General features: G+C 38.8%; 1 protein-coding gene across 3 annotated transcripts in view; it reads right to left on the bottom strand.

Moving 5' to 3' along the window:
* Nucleotides 1–21,519, bottom strand: part of Rcc1 (Regulator of chromosome condensation 1) — a 151,140-nt gene extending 129,621 nt beyond the window's left edge. Inside the window, exons 1-2 of one of the 3 annotated variants that reach the window (XM_067151373.2) lie at nt 21,448–21,519; nt 20,396–20,507 (exon numbers count right to left, since the gene is read on the bottom strand). In XM_067151373.2, coding sequence (XP_067007474.2) covers nt 20,396–20,480 — 85 coding nt within the window. In that variant the 5' untranslated portion in view covers nt 20,481–20,507; nt 21,448–21,519. Of the gene's footprint in view, nt 1–20,395; nt 20,508–20,833; nt 20,907–21,056; nt 21,181–21,447 lie in introns of those variants that run through there. The other 2 variants (XM_067151372.2, XM_067151371.2) reach the window with 2 other exon arrangements.
* Between the last annotated feature and the right edge of the window lie 507 nt (nt 21,520–22,026).

Below are 22,026 nucleotides of genomic sequence, written 5' to 3'. Positions count from 1 at the left end.
ACCTTTCAGCAGATGATCCATGTAAACTAAGAACAGCAAAGGTGAAGGATTACAGCCTTGTCTAATCCCTGTAAGTACCCTGAACCAAGAACTCATTCTACCATCAATTCTCACTGAAGCCCAATTGTCAACATAAATGCCTTTGACTGATTTTAATAATGTACCTTTAATTCCATAGTCCCCCAGTATTGTGAATATCTTTTCCCTCGGTACCCTGTCATATGCTTTCTCTAGATATACGAAACATGAACACAACTGCCTATTCCTCACGTAGCATTTTTCAATTACTTGGTGCATACTGAAAATCTGATCCTGACAGCCTCTCTGTGGTCTGAAACCACACTGGTTTTCATCCAACTTCCTCTCAACAACTGATCGCACCCTCCCTTCCAAGATGCCAGTGAATACTTTGCCTGGTATACTAATCAATGAGATACCTTGATAGTTGTTGCAATCCTTCCTGTTCCCTTGCTTATAGTGTCCCCTTCAAAAGTGGTAATAATTTAGTAAAGGAGATTGATTTATTTCATCAGCGAGTTGAAACATTATTTAATCGCCAGGAGGGTGAGATTTTGTATTTCCATGCTAGTGCGAGCCAGCCACTTGCGAACCGGTTTTCCCGACCTACCAAGAGAACGAGGAAGCAGGGTGAAATTCCTATTAGGTGGCCTTTAACACATGTGTGCGTACCACGTGACCCCGCGAGCAGCGTGATCTCAATCGATCAATAAATGGAAAGTCAAGTGACGTGAAACTGGAGCAGCCAATAAAACTGACAACCTTCACAATAATGCAACAGATCCACCAATTAAATGTAATTAAGAGGCACACCTACGTCTTAAGACAGGGAATTAATGGTAATTCCAGAGGAAATTTTATAGAGGGTTCTTACTTCTGAATACTTGATTTGAGCGTTACTCTAATTGCAGCTACGGAAGAGACTGGACGTCGTTTGCTTCACTGGGAGACTTTACATTAGAGAAGGCATCGAGGACTGTATAAACCGCAATTCAGACACTTGGAAAAATTAGCTACGATTTGTTTAGGATTGTCATAAGATAAGTGTCCAAATCTCCAAATTATATAACATCGCGTGTGTATCCTGGACTATTGCTAAGACTTTTGTTAGTTTCAGCTTTCTACGAGAACTCGGAAGAAGGAAGGTCGTTGGTTCGAGCTCACTTCAAGATGGCTATCCAGTTCCGTGAGGAATACTACAGTTTCCTGTGTACCTTCAGCTCCTTCATGAGTCACTAATCATGTAAGGCGTCGGACATGGACAAGACTTTGTTCGATGGAAGGTGATGTGATCACGTACTAGGTCATCAGCCAGAATCCAGTTCTCACCAGCCACATGAGTATTCTTTAAGAATTCATTTTTTTTCCTATTTCTGTAAAATGTTTGTAAAACGTAGCCTTACCTTATTCATTTAGATTTCTATTAGTTTTGCAGTAGTTTGACTTTTCATTCTTCTTTCTTTGGTGGGAGGTAGTTTGTGCTCTGGAATGAATGTGTATTGGTTTCTATCAGTTAGAGATGAGTGTATGTCATCGAGAGAGACCTCAACTGTCCTAAGAATTTAGAAGGCAGGAGAGATAAAAATAAATGAACCCCGCGTTAATTTTGAATGATTTTGAAATAATTTGAAAATTAATGGAGACAAATTAGGACAGTGTTCTAGTGTTTTTCTAAGTGTAAAATTTCATTCTACGATTGTACGACATGTTTGTGGGTTTGAGTTCGCTAGAGTCATCCGAATAACTTCGCATGATAGCTTTGCGAGTGAGATTATGCACGGTCAAATATAATAATAATGATTAAAAATAATTAAACCTAATTACGGGCTAAAATTATTTAATGAGGTCATGGGTTTAATGTTAGTTTATTCTTGGAAAGTATTATCGTGTGCTCACTTTATGTAAAGTAAGCCTGGAACACGGCAATCCTCCGGACGGAGTAATGACGAATTATATGTATATTTTCTGCGCTATTAATTTGAGTATGACTTGCAGATGGACATTATATTTTGAGTAATAATTTATGCATCCATTAGAGTCATTTTGGAAGAGATGTGTCACTGGACATGATTTCTTCAAGCTTCAGTGCAGATTAATCGAGAGCCACGACATTATAGGTGAATAAAAATAAATGCCGCAACTCATGGACCGTTAGCGCGTATTCTAATATTTTGACCTGTGTTGTAGTTATTCTACTTGCTTATTTTGGATGATTTCTGTTTAAAATATCCATTGAACATCGTTGTATAACTAATTTCTACACACAAGTGATAACCTCAATTCTATCACATTCTAAATTGATACCTGAGATATACGTGATATTGTCATCTAGAGAATGATTTCCCTAATTTGCAATAAATCCTAAATTTAATAATAATGGGTTAGTGTTCGTGTAAATAATATTATAATATTGTCGTGTACCTATGTGTGAATGTGGGATGTGTGATATAATTATATTCTGTGTTTCATGAATATTTCTTGTATGATTTCGTGATGATATTCTCCACTATGTGCGTCAAATTTTTGACCGATTTGTATTATTTTGCGTGTCCGTAATTGGATGAATTATGAACCTTTAGAAGATTTTATTATAATTTAAGATAGATTAGGGCCTAATTCACTAAGTTAAAGTGAATAAGAGAAGGCAACGTCCGTGGACTGATGTCACGAGATTAAATTATCAGTTATTGTACAGTCACTTTCAGCATAAAACCGAGTAAAATTTAGGTTGATATGAGTTCAAGTAAAAATTTATTACAGGAAGTTTAGTCAATTAATAATTATAAAAATGAAGTAATTGTTGAAGGAAAAGTCTAAGGAAGACTTGTTAACCATAATTTTTGAATTAAATAATTTTCAATAATTTAAATAAGGAAGAGAAAATGATCATTTTCTTGTGAAATAAAAGCAAAATCCGGATGGAATATTTTAATTTAAACAATTTAATTATCATTATAGGAGAGAGATATCAGATATTATTTTGATTTTCAATCCATTTTTCAGTAAATTAATGATTCCTATATTTATTATTACAGACACGAACAGTCGTTGAACTTTAATTTGAGCAAGATCCCTCATAAATGATAGCACGAGGAGAAGATATTTCCAAGAATCAAACCCAGATTTTGTGAATTTAATTGTTTTATTTGAAAGAGTGTCAGTTTTAATAAATGTATAAACCTATTTTAGTCTCCTTTCATTTGTCGCTAGTCCTTCATCTATCCCTGCCTTTAAAAATTTCTGCACAGCCGATAGCGAACGGTCCACCTCTGAGACCCTCGCTCTCTGGCGAGCTGAGCCCGGCATGATGGGGGCAATAGATAGGTGCAATTACTGCTTTTGTCCAATCTGAAGGTACCTTACCAACACTCCACGCTAATTTTACTACTCTATGAAGCCATATCCCTGCCTTCCCACTATACTTCACCATTTCAGGTCTAATTTCATCTATTCCTGCTGCCTTATGACAATGGAGTTTATTTACCATCCTTTCCACTTCCTCAAGCATAATTTCACCAACATCATTTTCCTCCTCCCCATGAGCTTGGCTGTTTGCAACACCACCAGGATTATTTCCTTTTACATTGAGAAGATGTTCAAAATATTATCTCCACCTCTCCAGTGATTCCCTGGGATCTATGAGTTCACCTGAATTACTCAAAACACTGTTCATTTCCTTTTTCCCTCCCTTCCTAAGATTCTTTATTACTGTCCAGAAAGGTTTCCCTGCTGCTTGACCTAGCCTTTCCAGGTTATTACCAAAATCTTCCCATGACTTCTTTTTGGATTCAACAGCTAATTGCTTCACTCTGTTTCTTTCATCTACGTACAAATCCCTGCCGGCCTCAGCCCTTGTTTGGAGCCATTTCTGATAAGCCTTCTTTTTACGTTTGCAGGCTGCAATCACTTCATCATTCCACCAAGATGTTCACCTTTTCTCATCTTTACACACAGTTGTTCCTAGGCATTCCTTTGCTGTTTCTACTAAAGCATCCCTGTATGCCACCAATTCACTTTCTATATACTGAAACTGCTTACTGTCTACTATTCGAAACTTCCCACTAATCATATCCATGTACTTCTAATTTCCTCGACCTGGAGATTTTCTACCCTTATTCGTTTGCAGACAGATTTCACTTTGTCCACCCTAGGCCTAGAGATACTTAGTTCACTACAGATCAGATAGATCCACGAAAAACTTGTACATTCCTAACAGATTTCCTGAATTCAAAATCTGTTAAGATATAGTCTATTATGGATCCGGTACCCTAGCCTCCCATGTGTAGCGGTGAATAGCCGTATACTTGAAGAATGTATTCATAACAGCTAAACCCATACTAGCACAGAAGTCCAGCAAACGCTTCCCATTCCCATTAGCTTCCATATCTTCCCCACATTTACCAATCACCCTTTCGTATCCTTCAGTTCTATTCCCAACTCTCGCATTGAAATCGCACATTAGCACTATTTTATCCTTGCTGTTGACCCTGACCACGATGTCACTCAATGCTTCATAAAACGTATTAACTTCATCCACATCTGCACCCTCACATTGTGAATACACGGACACAATTCTTGTCCTAATTCCTCCAACTGACAAATCTACCCACATCATTCGCTCATTTACGTGCCTAACAGAAACTATGTTGCGTACAATCGTATTCCTGATAAAGAGCCCTACCCCAGACTCTGCCCTTCCCTTTCTAACACCCGTCAAGTACACTTTATAATCTCCTATCTCTTCCTCATTATCTCCCCTTACCCGAATATCACTTACCCCTTGCACATCCAGATGCATCCTCTTTGCTGACTCAGCCAGTTCTACCTTCTTTCTTCCATAAGCCCCGTTAATATTGATAGCTCGCCATCGAATTCCATTTCGTTCGCGAAGCTGTTTCCAAGGAGTCCCTCGCCTGTCATATGGGAGTGGGACTCCATTACTCCCATAGGTCCGAGGCTTGCTTAAAGTGTTCTGAGATCGGTAAATTCACGAAGCAGGATGCTACCCTACTTGCACATAGTCCAAGTGAGGATCTCTCCTCTAACGGGTTATGGACCACCGGTGAATTGTATAGTCCTAGCCGCCTGAGCACAAGGAGGGCCATGACTCAGAATATGTCCGAGATGCCCAATCCCATTCCATAACAACTGGTATCCCGACTCTCAGGACCACTTACTAGGCCACTCAGCCATTGCCCATGGTTCACGAACTAGGACGTGACTACAGTAACCCACAAACATGAACCCATTAATATGAGAATTAAAGCTTAATATTCATGTTTGAGTGATGGTTTTATAATTTGAGTTTTGTATAATCAAGGGAGCGCATTTCCATATTTTCTTAGAATAACACAGATTTGTATTAATTATTCGGTCAGCTTCACGTTTACTGATTTTTCAAACAATTAGGCAATCGAGTGAAGGACAGCTGGTTTAGGCATACACTACTGTATTAAGATGTTAAAAAATTGGTGGCAGGCTTACTGGCTCTGATTTTCTGGTTTTACTTTCTTTAGATTATTTTGGAGCCACCAATCTACATGGAAGATGGATAAGGAGCAGTCAGTGAAGAAAAACCAGACTAAGGGTGAAGAAGTATAGAGAAAAATTAAAGCAAGACAGGGAACGTTTGAAAATACATCAAGAGGCAGATGGAGAGCGAAAAAGAAAAGAAAGGACTAAGGCAAATGAGCGTCTAAGGTCAAACAGTTTTACAGCGTCAGGTAGGATGGAAATAATTATACAACGACAACAGGAAAGAGAGAGGAAAAGAGTTCAGAGGCAGAAAAAGAAAAATACGACAAAATCACCCGTGACACCTGCTGCTGATAGTTTGCAACTGGGTACTATTAAATGCAAACAGTCTCTTGGAAAGGCAACTCAGAGAGTGATACGTGTTCTTCCAAAAAGTCTAAGTAAAAACCTTGCAGTTGTACGAAAGCTTGTCTATAAAACAATGGCACCTGAATCATCACAACTGGTCAAAAAATGCCTAAAATTGCAGCTAAATTTCTAACCCAAGAAATTAAAGAAAAAGTATGGGCATTTAATGCATGAGATGATGTCAGTCGTCAGGCACCAGGTAGGCGAGATTACAAAGCAATCAAAGACCAGAGTACAGGCGAGAGACAGTAAGTTCAGAAAAGACACATGATAATGACAGTAAGAGAAGCCTATTCCTTTTCTGTAAGTGAAAATCCAGACATTGACATTAAAAAAAGCAAATTCTATGATTTGAGGGCAAAAACTATCCGGCTTTCCTCTGATACGCCGCACAATGAGTGTGCGTGTGCAAACAACATGCAAACTTCGGTTATACTGTTAAAGCATTGGCAAAACATATCGAGAACTTCCCAAAGACTGCAAAATGAAATGGCCTATGGCTTTTAGTGCCAGGAGTGTCCGAGGACAAGTTTGGCTCGCCAGATGCGGATCTTTTGATTTGACTCCCGTAGGCGACCTGCGCGTCAGAATGAGGATGAAATGATGACAAGAGGACACATACACCCATCCCCCGTGATAGCGAAATGAACCAAATGGGGTTAAAATTCCTGACCCTGCCGGAATTGAACCCGGGACCCCTGCGACCAAAGGCCACCATTCTAACGATTTAGCCGTGGAGCCGGACAAAGACTGCAAAAAATCTGATGATGAAACTTTGTTGCAATTTAAGTAATGAATAATGTATGTCAGGTATGTGCAGTAGTTGTAGCATGAATAGTGTAATCGGTACATTACCAAATGAATGTGATCTAACAGCCACTATTTCCTGAAAATACTGGACTGAAATTTGAGGGCGACCTGTACCTAGCACTATTGATGGCTCAGTCGAGGAGGCTGTTAATATTCTTGATAAGGTAGCACCAAAATTCAAGTTACTGTTTTGTGAAAACCATTCAAGGAAATTATTTCGAACAGCAGAAGACATTCACTCACAAGAAGCCGTAATTCAAATTGATTACGCAGAGAATTATTCGTGTGTAGCACAAGATGAAATCCAGAGTGCACATTGGAAGATTTTACAAGTAACAATATTTACATGTGTAGCATGGTTGAAAGGTGGATCAGAGGAATGTTATGCAATGATAAGTGGTGATCTAAGCCATGATAAATGTTGTGTTTGGGTTTTTCTTAAAGCCATAATTAATGACTGAAGGGAAAAACATAATATTGGGAACATAACATTTTTTTTCTGATGGCGCTGCAAGCTAATTCAAGAATAAATATACATTAGGTAATCCCTGTTACCTAACTAATGACTTTGGTATTGATGGTGAGTGGTGTTTCTTTGCCACTTCTCATGAAAAAGGAGCTGTGGATGGCATAGGAGGGACCATTAAGAGGATGGTGTGGGAAAAAGTCAAAGCACGACAAGCAATTGTTACATCAGCCGAAGACTTTCACAACATAGGCAGTGATGCTGTCAAGGGGATTCGCTTAATTTTAGTAAATAGTGAAAAAGTAAAGGAATACAGAGGCTTCTTAGAAGAAAGATGGAAAACTATCAATGCCATTCCAAACATCCAGTCAAACCATTACTCCCGGGCTTCTTGTCTGTACCAAGGGAATATTGTAACTGGAAGGACTGTAACATCGGAACTTCATTTACACCAAATTTGCCAAGAAGGGGGTGATAGTGAATCAGAGAGTGATACAGAATCCTGGGCAATTCAACCAGGATCTAAAATAAGTTACAGTAATGTATATACAGACACTGACTCCACTGGAAACCATGAACTTGACCTGCCCAAGATATCAAAGAAGAATATTAAAGGTGGGCAATACTTACTTATGGAACATGTGAGTCAAAACAAAAAGCAGACAAAACACAGGTTTGTGGTTGTAACTCAACGGGGTGTTGAGATGACAGTTTTGAAGTTTACTAAATGAAACACATTTGCAGTGGCATTTCCAAATACAGTCTTTACAAAACAGGCACAACAAAGAAATATGTAGTTAAGTTTTAAGAAGTGTTAGGATTATTACCAGAACCTGACATAAAACCAATAGGAGATAGGATTTTCTATAAGTTTGCAAAGAAAATTCCTGGGCTATAACTGTTGTCTCAATTTTGAACAATACATCATATAAATACGTTGTACAATGATACTGGGTAGAATTGATATTAACAAAGTACTTAATTTAATATAGGCTTGTGTATAAATGAATTCCCATGATATTGCGCATTTTGTCCCATTTAACGTTAAGAATTTCGTTCTTTTGTCCCATCCGTAACGTCCCGTCCGAACCATGATACTCGTGCACTTAATATTAAATTTTATACATACATACATACATACATTATCATTATAGACTGTTATGCCTTTCAGCATTCAGTCTGCAAGCCACTGACAATTTACTAAACGTCGCCACAATCCTCGATTTGCAACTAGTGTTGTGGCCTCATTTAGTTCTATACCTCTTATCTTTAAAACATTAGAAACCGAGTCTAACCATCGTCGTCTTGGTCTCCCTCTACTTCTTTTACCCTCCATAGCAGAGTCCATTATTCTCCTAGGTAACCTATCCTCCTCCATTCCCCTCACATGACCCCACCACCGAAGCTGGCTTTTGCGTATAGCTTCATCCATCGAGTTCATTCCTAAATTAGCCTCTATCTCCTCATTCCCAGTACCCTCCCGCCATTGTTCCCATCTGTTTGTACCAGCAAACACTGTTGCTACTTTCATGTCTGTTACTTATTTATAAGTAGAAGATATCCTGAGTCCACCCAGCTTTCGCTTCCGTAAAGCAAAGTTGGTCTGAAAACAGACTGATGTAAAGATAGTTTTGTCTGGGAGCTGACTTCTTTCTTACAGAATACTGCTGATCGCAACTGCGAGCACACTGTATTAACTTTACTACACCTTGATTCAATCTCACTATATTACCATCCTGGGAGAACACACAACCTAAATACTTGAAATTATCGACCTGTTCTAGCTTTGTATCACCAATCCCACATTCAATTCTGTTGAATTTCTTACCTCCTGACATCAATTTAGTCTTCGAGAGGCTAATTTTCATACCATACTCATGGCACCTATTTTCAAGTTCCAAGATATTAGACTGCAGGCTTTCGGCACAGTCTGCCATTAAGACCAAGTCGTCAGCATATGCCAAACTGCTTACTACATTTCCAACTAACTGAATCCCTCCCTGCCATTTTATACCTTTCAGCAGATGAACCATGTAAACTACGAACAGCAAAGGAGAAAGATTACAGCCTTGTCTAACCCCTGTAAGTACCCTGAACCAAGATATCATTCTACCATCAATTCTCACTGAAGCCCAATTGTCAACATAAATGCCTTTGATTGATTTTAATAATCTACCTTTAATTCCATAGTCCCCCAGTATAGTGAATATCTTTTCCCTCGGTACCCTGTCATATGCTTTCTCTAAATATACGAAACATAAACACAACTGCCTATTCCTCACGTAGCATTTTTCAATTACTTAGCGCATACTGAAAATCTGATCCTGACAGCCTCTCTGTGGTCTGAAACCACACTGGTTTTCATCCAACTTCCTCTCAACAACTGATCGCACCCTCCCTTCCAAGATGCCAGTGAATACTTTGCCTGGTATACTAATCAATGAGATACCTCGATAGTTGTTGCAATCCTTCCTGTTCCCTTGCTTATAGATAGGTGCAATTACTGCTTTTGTCCAATCTGAAGATACCTTACCAACACTCCACACTAATTTTACTACTCTATGAAGCCATTTCATCCCTGCCTTCCCACTATACTTCACCATTTCAAGTCTAATTTCATCTATTCCTGCTGCCTTATGACAATGGAATTTATTTACCATCCTTTCCACTTCCTCAAGCATAATTTCACCAACATCATTTTCCTCCTCCCCATGAGCTTGGCTGTTTGCAACACCACCAGGATTATTTCCTTTTACATTGAGAAGATGTTCAAAATATTATCTCCACCTCTCCAGTGATTCCCTGGGATCTATGAGTTCACCTGAATTACTCAAAACACTGTTCATTTCCTTTTTCCCTCCCTTCCTAAGATTCTTTATTACTGTCCAGAAAGGTTTCCCTGCTGCTTGACCTAGCCTTTCCAGGTTATTACCAAAATCTTCCCATGACTTCTTTTTGGATTCAACAGCTAATTGCTTCACTCTGTTTCTTTCATCTACGTACAAATCCCTGCCGGCCTCAGCCCTTGTTTGGAGCCATTTCTGATAAGCCTTCTTTTTACGTTTGCAGGCTGCAATCACTTCATCATTCCACCAAGATGTTCACCTTTTCTCATCTTTACACACAGTTGTTCCTAGGCATTCCCTTGCTGTTTCTACTAAAGCATCCCTGTATGCCACCAATTCACTTTCTATATACTGAAACTGCTTACTGTCTACTATTCGAAACTTCCCACTAATCATATCCATGTACTTCTAATTTCCTCGACCTGGAGATTTTCTACCCTTATTCGTTTGCAGACAGATTTCACTTTCTGTACCTAGGTCTAGAGATACTTAGTTCACTACAGATCATATAGTGGTCTGTATCATCGAAAAATCCCCAAAAAACTTGTATATTCCTAACAGATTTCCTGAGTTCAAAGTCTGTTAAGATATAGTCTATTATGGATCTGGTACCCCTAGCCTCCCATGTGTAGCGGTGAATAGCCTTATGCTTGAAGAATTTATTCGTAACAGCTAAACCCATACTAGCACAGAAGTCCAGCAAACGCTTCCCATTCCCATTAGCTTCCATATCTTCCCCACATTTACCAATCACCCTTTCGTATCCTTCAGTTCTATTCCCAACTCTCGCATTGAAATCTCACATTAGCACTATTCTATCCTTGCTGTTGACCCTGACCACGATGTCACTCAATGCCTCATAAAACTTCTCAACTTCATCCACATCTGCAAACTCACATGGTGAATACACGGACACAATTCTTGTCCTAATTCCTCCAACTGACAAATTTACACACATCATTCGCTCATTTACGTGCCTAACAGAAACTAAGTTGTGTACAATCGTATTCCTGATAAAGAGCCCTACCCCAGACTCTGCCCTTCCCTTTCTAACACCCGTCAAGTACACTTTATAATCTCCTATCTCTTCCTCATTATCTCCCCTCACCCGAATATCACTGACTCCTAGCACATCCAGATGCATCCTCTTTGCCGACTCAGCCAGTTCTACCTTCTTTCTTCCATAAGCCCCTTAATATTGATAGCTCCCCATCGAATTCCATTTTGTTCGCCAAGTTGTTTCCAAGGAGTCCCTCGCCTGTCACATGGGAGTGGGACTCCATTACTCCCATAAGTCCGAGGATTGCTTAAAATATTCTGAGCTCGGTAAATTCATGAAGCAGGATGCTAACCTACTTGCACATAGTCCAAGTGAGGATCTCTCCTTTAACGGGTTATGGACCACCGGTGAATTGTATAGTCCTAGCCGCCTGAGCACAAGGAGGGCCATGACTCAGAATATGTCCGAGATGCACAATCCCATTCCATAGCAACTGGTATCCTAACTCTCAGGACCACTTACTAGGCCACTCAGCCGTTGCCCATGGTTCACGAACTAGGACGTGACTACAGTAACCTACAAACATGAACCTTTGTTATTTAATTTTATTGCTTACAATAATTAAACTTTAAAACTTCTTGTATCATCATAAAAAGAATGTTTTGAAATTTAATTTGCTGCATGAAAAGAATGTTTTTTCCTTCAGAGTTCACAGAAAATCTTCAATTACACATACCAGAATTGCTGTGTCCAAACAGCTGTCCCATCCCGTTAAAAGTGATATATTACATAGAATAACTTTAAATTAGAGAAAATATTTTATAGGAATGTACTTGAGTAAGTAGGATGAACATGTAAAATCAGGTAAATTTATTTCACTATGATTTTGTTCTTATAAACACACTCTAAATTAATCTCTGAATGTCCCGTCCGTAACGATGGAATGACTCGTAGCAAATTTTAGATTGGATTGCACCACTTTGAGCCGGGAGATTCTTAGCAGCACCCCTTGTCCATTCAAGGGCTGTCCGGCACTAGGGGTTACGATCTGATAATTTCTAGCCCTAGTGATGTCCTGAGGAAGTGGTTACCTGAGTGGTTTCCCACTTCCCGGTAAACAGACGCTATACGATAGTATTAAGTGGCGATTCCTCCACTGAAGGAGCATCACCTTACTTCCTCACTTGACCATAAATATAATTGCTTTTGCTTTCTTCAGTTATTACAATAATTATCATCGTTGCTTGGCGATTCCAGGTATTCTAATAAAAAATATATTTTAATTACAGGCAATCTAGCAATGTTCCTTACGACAACGATTATGGTGAAACAGAAAGAGCTCTTGATAAAGACAAACTGGAAAGAATTGTCTTATTTAGAAACATCTCAACATGTCAAAAGCTTGAATACAAGTGTTAGCATCTTTCCTTATTGAACAAAACCAGAAAAATGTCAGTGTGATAAGTTTACTGATTTACACTAACTTACGGAACTCAAACATGAAATACACTTAAGAAAATGGAAATTGCAACACCATGAAGGCATTGGTCGTTTGTGTTGATTTTCAAGATATGGAATGATGCCATTAAGGTATGTAAACGATCAAAGTTTCAGACCCATTGGATTGTTGCTACAGGTCTCCCCACAAGATTGGTCGCGGAGAAATCAACTCCAGTATACGGACTCTGGTGTAGCGTAGTTGACTTGCAGTCTGTGCAGTGAAGTGTTCCCCGTCAAACATGCCTCGACGACAGAGAAGAGCATGCTATCAACAACTGTCGCCGTTTGAGAGGGCTCGGATAATTGGGCTGTGTGAGGCTGGATTATCGCTAAGGACTGTCGCTGCACGTGTTGGCGGACAGGCATCTTCGGTACAACGTGTATGGGAGCGGTGGTCAAATGAAGGTACCCACACTCGTAGACCTGGCACAGGCCCAGCGCGACAGACAAATGTGAGAGAGGATCGCCGCATCATTCGGATGGAACCCCATGTAACAGCAGTGCAAATTCGAGCAACTGTGGCACCCCACGTTACACAACAAACAGTTGGTAATCGCCTGCGTGCAGCTGGCTTACGAGCCTGTGTCCCTGCAAAAAGTGTTCCATTGACCCCACAACAGCGACGTGTAAGGCTGACCTGGTGACGAGAAAGATCGACGTAGGTCGACGAATGGCATAGGATGTATAATATACTGTAACTATTTATAATAGTTTATTTAAATCCGCCTTGATCAATACACTCATTAAATGAAGAAACATTATTAATTAAACCATACATGTTTCGGGAAATCTCAACCATTCCCTTCATCAGTGGTTAGATCAAAGAATAACATAATATGACACAATCTTTTGTTTTACAATTTGAAGGAGTATTGTGTCCCAATACATCATATCAAAGAGTAAAGAGAACTTATGAAATATTATAAAAATGATCAATACATACAATTTAAGGAACAAAAAGAAGAAGAAAAAAAGAAAAACTTGAAGATCCTAAATTTGTATAGTGTTCTCATTCAGTTCAACCAAAATTGTATGTATTGATCATTTTTATAATATTTCATAAGTTCTCTTTACTCTTTGATATGATGTATTGGGACACAATACTCCTTCAAATTGTAAAACAAAAGATTGTGTCATATTGTGTTATTCTTTGATCTAACCACTGATGAAGGGAATGGTTGAGATTTCCCGAAACATGTATGGTTTAATTAATAATGTTTCTTCATTTAATGAGTGTATTGATCAAGGCGGATTTAAATAAACTATTATAAATAGTTACAGTATATTATACATTCAGACCAGTCAATACGGACCAAACACAATATTAACCTATCATGGTTAAGTTTATTAACAGAATGGCATAGGGTCGTCTTTAGTGATGAATCGCGCTTCTGTCTTGCCCGCAGTGATCGCCGTAATTGTGTTTGCCGACGTACTGGGGAGAGGGACCGCCCAGATCTTATTGTCGAAAGGCACACAGGGATAACACCAAGCATTATGGTCTGGGGAGCTATTGGCTTTAATGTGAAATCACAATTAGTGCTTGTTGATGGCACTATGACTGCTCGACAGTACGTTGATAGGGTACTTAATCCGGTGGTTGTCCCTATGATGGCGAACATTGCTAATGGGTTGTTTCAGCAGGACAATGCCCGGGTTCGCACTGCGCGCATCTCCAGAGAAGCTCTCCACGACATCACAACCTTAGAATGGACCACCAGATCCCCGGACCTCAGTCCTATTGAGCATGCGTGGGACATGATGGATCAACAACTGGCCAACCGTCCTCAGCCACCCACAACTCTGGAACAACTGACCAGTGCAGTGCAGCAAACATGGGCCACAATTCCTCAGGAAGCGATCCAGGGTCTTATTGAATCCATGCCTCGACGAATTCATCAACGTATTGCAGCTTGTGGTGGGCACATCCTGTATTGATTGTTGTCCAAACTTGCGGTCAGAGGGACCTGGAAGTGTAATCATCGAATCACAACCGGACACTCGTCCTGCATGTTCAACTGCAGCAATGTAGCACCACTCTTTCTGGGTGTTGCAATTTCCATTTCCTTCAGTGTATATCACAGAAAGAAAGAAGAAAAAATAAAGACCAATACTGATGACGACACTCATTTCCTCCTCGGTTTGAATCTAAAACAAAATGTTTTTAATCCCAATAGCTCACCAGTAATTGATATTTTGCTTCTCAATATGACCTTGAAGCAAATCAAACAGTTTCCTGAGTGAATCATAGTCCGTTCAGAAAAAACATGAAACACATTTATTTTTGCTGTTCAATAAATCATGAGAGAGGGGTGAAAAATATCAAACACTGGGCTTTTAGTATTTATTGGGTGAACCCATATACTAATGACCTTATTGCTGTCTATGTCGTCATCTCTTCCATAATATGGTAAATAACTGAGCTTGTTATCGGCAGAATTGTAATTAAAGGAACAACTGCTTCAGAGCAGCCCAGTCTAGTCCAGCTCAGCCCAACAGTTGGGGAGTGAAGTACAACTGAAAATCATGATTAAATTCTATGTGATAAATTATATACAATGGTGTCACTAAACAAAAAACTGCCAAGTGGATCAATGTTAGTGTGTCTACCTCATGAGCCCAATTTTGCTGTTTCGATCCTATTTTTGAAGGACAGGGAAAGATCTTGGCACTTCATGTTGTTGGAATGTTAACACCAGCTAAACAGAGTATTTTGTAGTAGTGGATAATCTGTTGATGTTCAACTGAAGGAAACACAAAGTAATCTTCTAATGGATGCCATCACTGTAGAACTCTGCTAACAATTATACCATATGAAGATTTTGAAATTTTAGCATTGTCTCCAAACATTAAATGAAATATCATTGGTCGCACATTTAAAAGTGTTCGATCTTGAATGTTTTTGATGGCACAGAAGACGATGGTTTGTACAAAGGCAGTGGCAAAGAAGTAAGCGGTAGTGAATCTGAATCATCTGATAGCGGTGACTGACTAAACAACTGAAAAACAACAGCCTGATTCCTATCATTCGACAGGGTCAGGAATGGAATGACTGAAGCTCCCATCTAGCGAGGATAGGAACTGTGCCAGCTGTTGAAGCCTGTCGCACTCCTCTACAGCAATGATTAATGACTGACAGATAAAATGAAATGATATTGGAAGAGTGTTGCTGGAATGAAAGATGACGGAGAAAACCGGAGTACCTGGAGAAAAACCTGTCCTGCCTCAGCTTTGTCCAGCACTAATCTCACATGGAGTGACCGGGATTTGAACCAGGAAACACAGTGGTGATAGACCGCCTTAGTCTCGGAGGCTCATACTGACTGAATAATTAAATGACAAAAAAATGTATTCCTTATACATTGTGTACTTCATTGATATGCATATTTTTAATTTTTATTTCTGATTTCTTGGGGGTCGGTTATAATCGAAGAAATATGGTATCTATAGGGTTTGAGTTAGTCTGCAAGCATTCGGGAGGTAGTGGGTTCAAACCCCCATTGTCGGTAACCCTAAATATGGTTTTCCACGGCTTTCTATTTTCACATCAGGTAAATGCCGGGGCTGTACCTTAACTCTAGAACAGCTGCAGGTTTATCCATCAAATGCTGCAGTAATTTTCCTCAATATACACTATGAAAATAAAATTATGCCTGTAAACTCACATTAATCTCAATTAATCCATATTATACAGCAATAGAAAGCTGAAAGACTGATCTACATGAAGATGTCAAAACTAATTTTTAAAAATTGTCACGAATTCTAACTATCAAAAAGTACAATTATATCTTTTTTGAACAAAGGGAATTGTTGAAATTTTTGTCTAAGAAAATATTTCTGATAGATAATTTATTCCTGAAACATGATATTCTGAAACAAACAAGTATGTTCTTACATTTTCGCCCCACAATTCTTCACTTTTCATTTAAAAAGCTAAGTAAAACGTATTTTTTTTTCTCGAAACGGATTTTGGGTTCTTTTCACGAATTTCAAACCTACAGCTTATCTTAGTTTTCTTATGTCAGTTTCCTTTTTCCGTGTATTGTGATCAGAGTATTTATAACAATCTAAACAAACATCAACAGTTCACAATTATCCCTACAATGGTTTCTTGAAATATTGACAAAATGCCAATAATATAACCTGCACCGACTTGAACATCATTCCAGTTATTGGAATTTTCCATTACTTCTGAGGCACCTTGTACTTCGCTGTCACTTTCACTACTTTCAGGAAAAATTTCATCGGAATTAACATAATAATCGCTGTCACCATCAGTACTGTCACTAAGATCTTCGAAAATCAAGTGCTCTATTTCAGAATCGTCAACAAAGCGGGCTGCCATCTTGATTCTAAGAATGTGAAAGTACTTTCACTTCTACAGCTAAATAAACTTCTCCATACCGTTGCTTCTTTTCCAAAGACGTTCAAAAGTGAAGATAAAAGTATCAGTATTTAGCTGGTATCTATATTGGTGCCATCTGGTTTCCCGTTATAAATCTACGGCAATAGAACGACACCATCTGTCAAAAAGACGATCACACAGTTCTAGGGTTAATTAAGGCTACAGTTGCTTCTTTCCCTGTCCTATCCCATGATTACCACGAGACCTTTCCGAGTTGGTAAGACGTAAAACAAACAAGCTGTAGATACAACCAGAAAAATTCTGAATTTCATTAGAAGTCTAATAACCTCACCTAACAAAACTAATCAGTTGTGGTCTCAGTATTAGAGGGGAAAAAAAAAAGGTAACATATCATCGTGAGAAACTAGGAAGATGGAAAGGCATGGAGCTGTTTTAAGAGATTTCCTCTGCAATCATGTCATTCCAAGAAGGAGCAGGGATTCTTAGTAAAAATGCACATATTTTACTCAACTCTATCCTAAAATTTGAGTTTATAATTTCACTAGTTCCTGCAGTTGAAATACTTTGGAACGACTATCCTTTTCCCGAGAACTACAAATTACAATTCATCTATTCCAGTGTTACTGAATAATTGAAAATGTTAAGAATATCTTAAAAGAATGTTGTCAAAATCAAACCTAAGAATCCGTTGTTGAAAATGTTAACACATTAGCTAAAAATGTTGATGCAGAAATTTGGATGCCTTAGATATAATCCAGACAAGCATTGCAAAGTAATGTTCATACAACTTCTCCAGAAGAACATGATCAGACAAATGATTTTCTCTCATTCTTGGATTAGGTCCCTTTAAAATGAACTCACTAGATTCCCATAAACACAACCAGAACATGATCCATGATTCCCATTTTTCAAGATGGGTTTAATTTCAATATTAACGATATAGTGAAAACTGTTCACAAACACACACAAACTTGCCAGGAACTGTTACAGAGCTTTGAGAGGAATTAAGATATAATGGTAGAATTCTAGTACGGGGACATGGGGAGAGTAGAGGCTAGAAGCAGGGTCGTACTACTTTATTGTTAGTTCACAAGAGTACCGATAGGAGCGTTCTTTCTTTACCAAAGTGACAATATGGAGTGTCGTTTGGTACTATCCAGTGCTGAAGAAAATGCACGTTTGTTGTTTGCACACATCCTGGCTAGTGAAAAAACCCATTCATCCAACATGTCAGGGGAATTTAGCAAAAAGGGCCCCCCACACCCATTAGGTACTGTTTCATGTCAGCCACTGGTCCAAATTGTAGACACCCGAGAGGTTATAACCATTTTCATAAGATGAAAATGTATGTATGTTTTTTCCTTAATTGGTTTGCACAAATCCTGGTTATTGACAAAACAACATTGGTCCAATACATCAAGAGCTTCGAAGGAAGATTCGTGTCCGATATTGGCCCAAATTGCTGGTGCCCACAAAGCATTTCATGTTATAACTGCTTTCTTAGCATCCATTAATGACGCAAAGTTACCTATTAGTGTAACAGCGTGAATGATGGGAGTAGGTCCATGTTTGTAAAATGCATCCAATGGTAGTGAATGTTTAGCAGACTTGACGGAGGAATATTTTCCTGTGTTTGATTACATAAGCAAGTTTATTTTTAGGTTGGGATGGTGGGATTTCAGCATTGGTATTTAACACACCTCTCCTCTACAATTTTCAAGTAACATTTGTAACTCTCAACTCTCAAAGTAATATTTTACATGCTCATGCCCTATCCTAAAATGCTTCCCACATTACTTTTGGAAAATGCAACAAAATAAAAAATAGCTACTGATGCACTTTTCAAGAGTTCCCTAACATCAAGGAACATTTATCATGTGCATCACACCAGTTAGCCCTACAACATGTACAGCTGAAAGGTGCGTAAAAATGTAAGTTCCAATATAAAAGAGGATAGAGTGAAAGGTCTCGTGTTGCTTAATGTCTGAAACAATAGAGGTAACTCCACAAGAGGTAGCTAATAATATTTTTGTGAGAAAACATCCAAGGAGATTACAGGTTCATTAAAGTGCAAGTTACCGGGCGAGTTGGCCGTGCGCGTAGAGGCGCGCGGCGGTGAGCTTGCATCCGGGAGATCGTGGGTTCGAATCCCACTGTCGGCAGCCCTGAAGATGGTTTTCCGTGGTTTCCCATTTTCACACCAGGGAAATGCTGGGGCTGTACCTTAATTAAGGCCACGGCCGCTTCCATCCCATTCCTGGGCCTTTCCTATCCCATCGTCGCCATAAGATCTATCCGTGTCAGTGCGACGTAAAGCAAAATAGCAAAAAAGTGCAAGTTGAAGTATAATAAATCTACCATTTCTTTCCTCCGCGAAACAAATTTGTTTATTATTAAACTGCCAAATTCAATGAGGTGGAAGTCAAGAGTACTCACTCCGCTCGCTGTACACGGAGGCTCAGCGGCAGGTGATGCTCTTTTATTTTTAGTTCACGGGATTGCTGACAGGAGTGTGTCTACGATCTGCGAACTGTTACCAACCGTTAAGGAAATGTCCAACGGGGTTACAACCACTAAATTAACTTTTTTCTTGCCGTGCGGGCAGTATGCGCCACGGAGATGAATTCTGGGAATGACGTCATGTCAGCCTATGGCTGTGCTCGTACCTGGCCGGCAAATGGTCCATGGCACGTGAAATCTTTCATTAGGTTATGAAAGTAAATGTACCTTTTGGGGCAGTTTGGGTGGGTCCCTGGCATTGGTAATAAACATGTGTCTCTTCTACAAGGTATTCAACTTAAGATCTTAAGATTTCTAACATATTACATCCTTATCATACTATAAAAATATGGTAAGTCATACTGAATTTCTACTACTACGGCAACTACTAGCCTTCTGCAGTGTTCTTATTTTGTGCAGCGTGGTAACGGAAGCAGTGAGTTAGGAATTCTGGGAATGGCGTCATGTCGGCCAACGGCTGTGCTCGTAGCTGGCCGGCTAATAGTCAATGGCACGTGAAAACTTTCATTAGGTTATAAAAGTAAATGTACCTTTTTTTTGGCAGGTTGGGTGGGTCCCTACCATGGGTACTGAACACATCTCTCTCCTACAGAGATTTTAAGGTATAATTAATGTATATTTCTTCGCAAAGTTCTGTGTTATAAGCTGGAGTGAATATACCCATACGAGAGAACCACAAGCCTGCATACCACCTGTCCAATATTTCGAGAAGCACACCTGACCACAGGTGAATCAAGCTAAACAAAGCAGGGTAAAGAGTAGTAAATATATGAAAGTGTACAAAAGAGCATCAAATGAATATTAGAATGAAAAGAAAACAGGAGATTTGAACAAGTGTGCAAATGAAGGGTCTACACCAAGATGTCATGTAGTTTTCTAATACATGTCAACATGAAGAAACTTGTGTTCAAAATTGACTCTGCAGAATTTGATAAGAATATTATTAATTTTTTCTAAATTCTGTGGCATTACTTGAAATGACTTACCTCTAGTTTTCTTTGCCTTGAGTGGTGGGGCAACAGCACTAATCCTTGAAGGTTTTCTCTTAAGATTTCCTTTCTTAATAGGCATGGTGTGTTCACCGTTGTCCAAGTTCTCCTAAACAGATATGTAAATTATATTTCACAAAAGAGGATCACAACACAGTGTTATTCACAAATACATAATTTCTTTATACTTGTAATAATAACAGAACATAGGTTACAACAAAATAAACCAATTATTTTCGCAAGAAACTGGACCACGGTACTCGCAAACAGAATACTTTCGAAATGAAATAACTGTAACACGAGATTAATTAGCTAATACTTTGCTATAACATTCAAAATCATATTTGTACATTTTCCTTAAAACGAAAGTGGTTGAACTACAACAAATACAATCAAAACACATAAATATTACGCAATTCAGGCGAAGAGGAATACCATTAAAAAATTAGTTCAGTTCATCATTCATTAATAACCACTACGATTCAAATTTGACTCCCTTCCATGTATAGGTTATGTACATATACTAATCAGAAATGACCGGAAATTTGCAGAAAAATATTACAAGGATATTCAAAAAACGACTAACTATCATGCATACCAGAAATAAATTATATTCAATAGGTAATTAATGTATTTTTTTCCAAATATCTGAACTCACAAAAATTATCTCCTATGAATTTCAAAAATATCAGCACTGCCAACCGCAACGCCAAGAAGGAAAACCTTATTCCCACTACATGTAACGGTCAGACATCAAATAATAATTCCTCGGCTTTTTATTCCTACAAAAAAAAAAAAGGATTTTCTCTGATAACATATTACCATAAAAAAGTTATAAAAACCTACAGATAAGAGATAAAATTAACAGAAAATTTCGTGCGGAAAAAAAAAGTCCCTGGAAACGCCGAATTTAAATCACGTGCGCCAAAGAGAGCAAGTGCGACTTGGAAGGAAAATCAAACGAGTAAGGAACAAGAGATCGAAGTAAACAAAAACTGCATTTACATTTACTCTCTGAAAATAAAGAAAACGGCCAACTGGATATCCACCCCTGCAAATTATCTTTATGCTGACAGGCAATTGAAAATTACACCACATCTCAATAGACTGAGTTGTCCACAGCGTATGGCGTTGCCTACGCTATAATACAAGGCCTTGAAATGCACTCATGGAAACGGGTGGCATCCTAGTTCACAATTCAGCCGTTAGGACCGCGTGCTTGCCCCCTAGTATTCGCATGGCCGTGTATGTCTATAAGTAAATTATATTCTCAGTAAAAAGAACTGAATGTTTTTGCGAGTATTGAAAGTACTTTATTTATAGAGCGGTGATTCATTGGCTTGGATATGTCATCGAAGCTTCAAAACTTTCCTTTTGAGGGGCTTCTTATGAAGTTTAAAACTTTCTCTATTCTACTTGAGTGGCTCGAGGCAATGTTGTCTAATAGAGGTCTCAGAAATGTTCAATGTTCATAGTAGAAAAAGAGGTGATTTACCGTCTTTACACTTCCTACAACTAATTTCACACGTCTTCCAAAAAAATGTACACCTTTTAGTAACTCCCTTTGGTGCAAATACTGCGTAGCGGAGGTGACAAATACCGTCGTTCACTGCAGAAGTGCCACAGAC

Source organism: Anabrus simplex, chromosome 7 (genome assembly GCF_040414725.1).
Source record: "Anabrus simplex isolate iqAnaSimp1 chromosome 7, ASM4041472v1, whole genome shotgun sequence".
NCBI lineage: Eukaryota > Metazoa > Arthropoda > Insecta > Orthoptera > Tettigoniidae > Anabrus > Anabrus simplex.
Note: the sequence above shows the minus strand (reverse complement) of the source record. Positions and strands in the feature narration are given on the sequence as shown.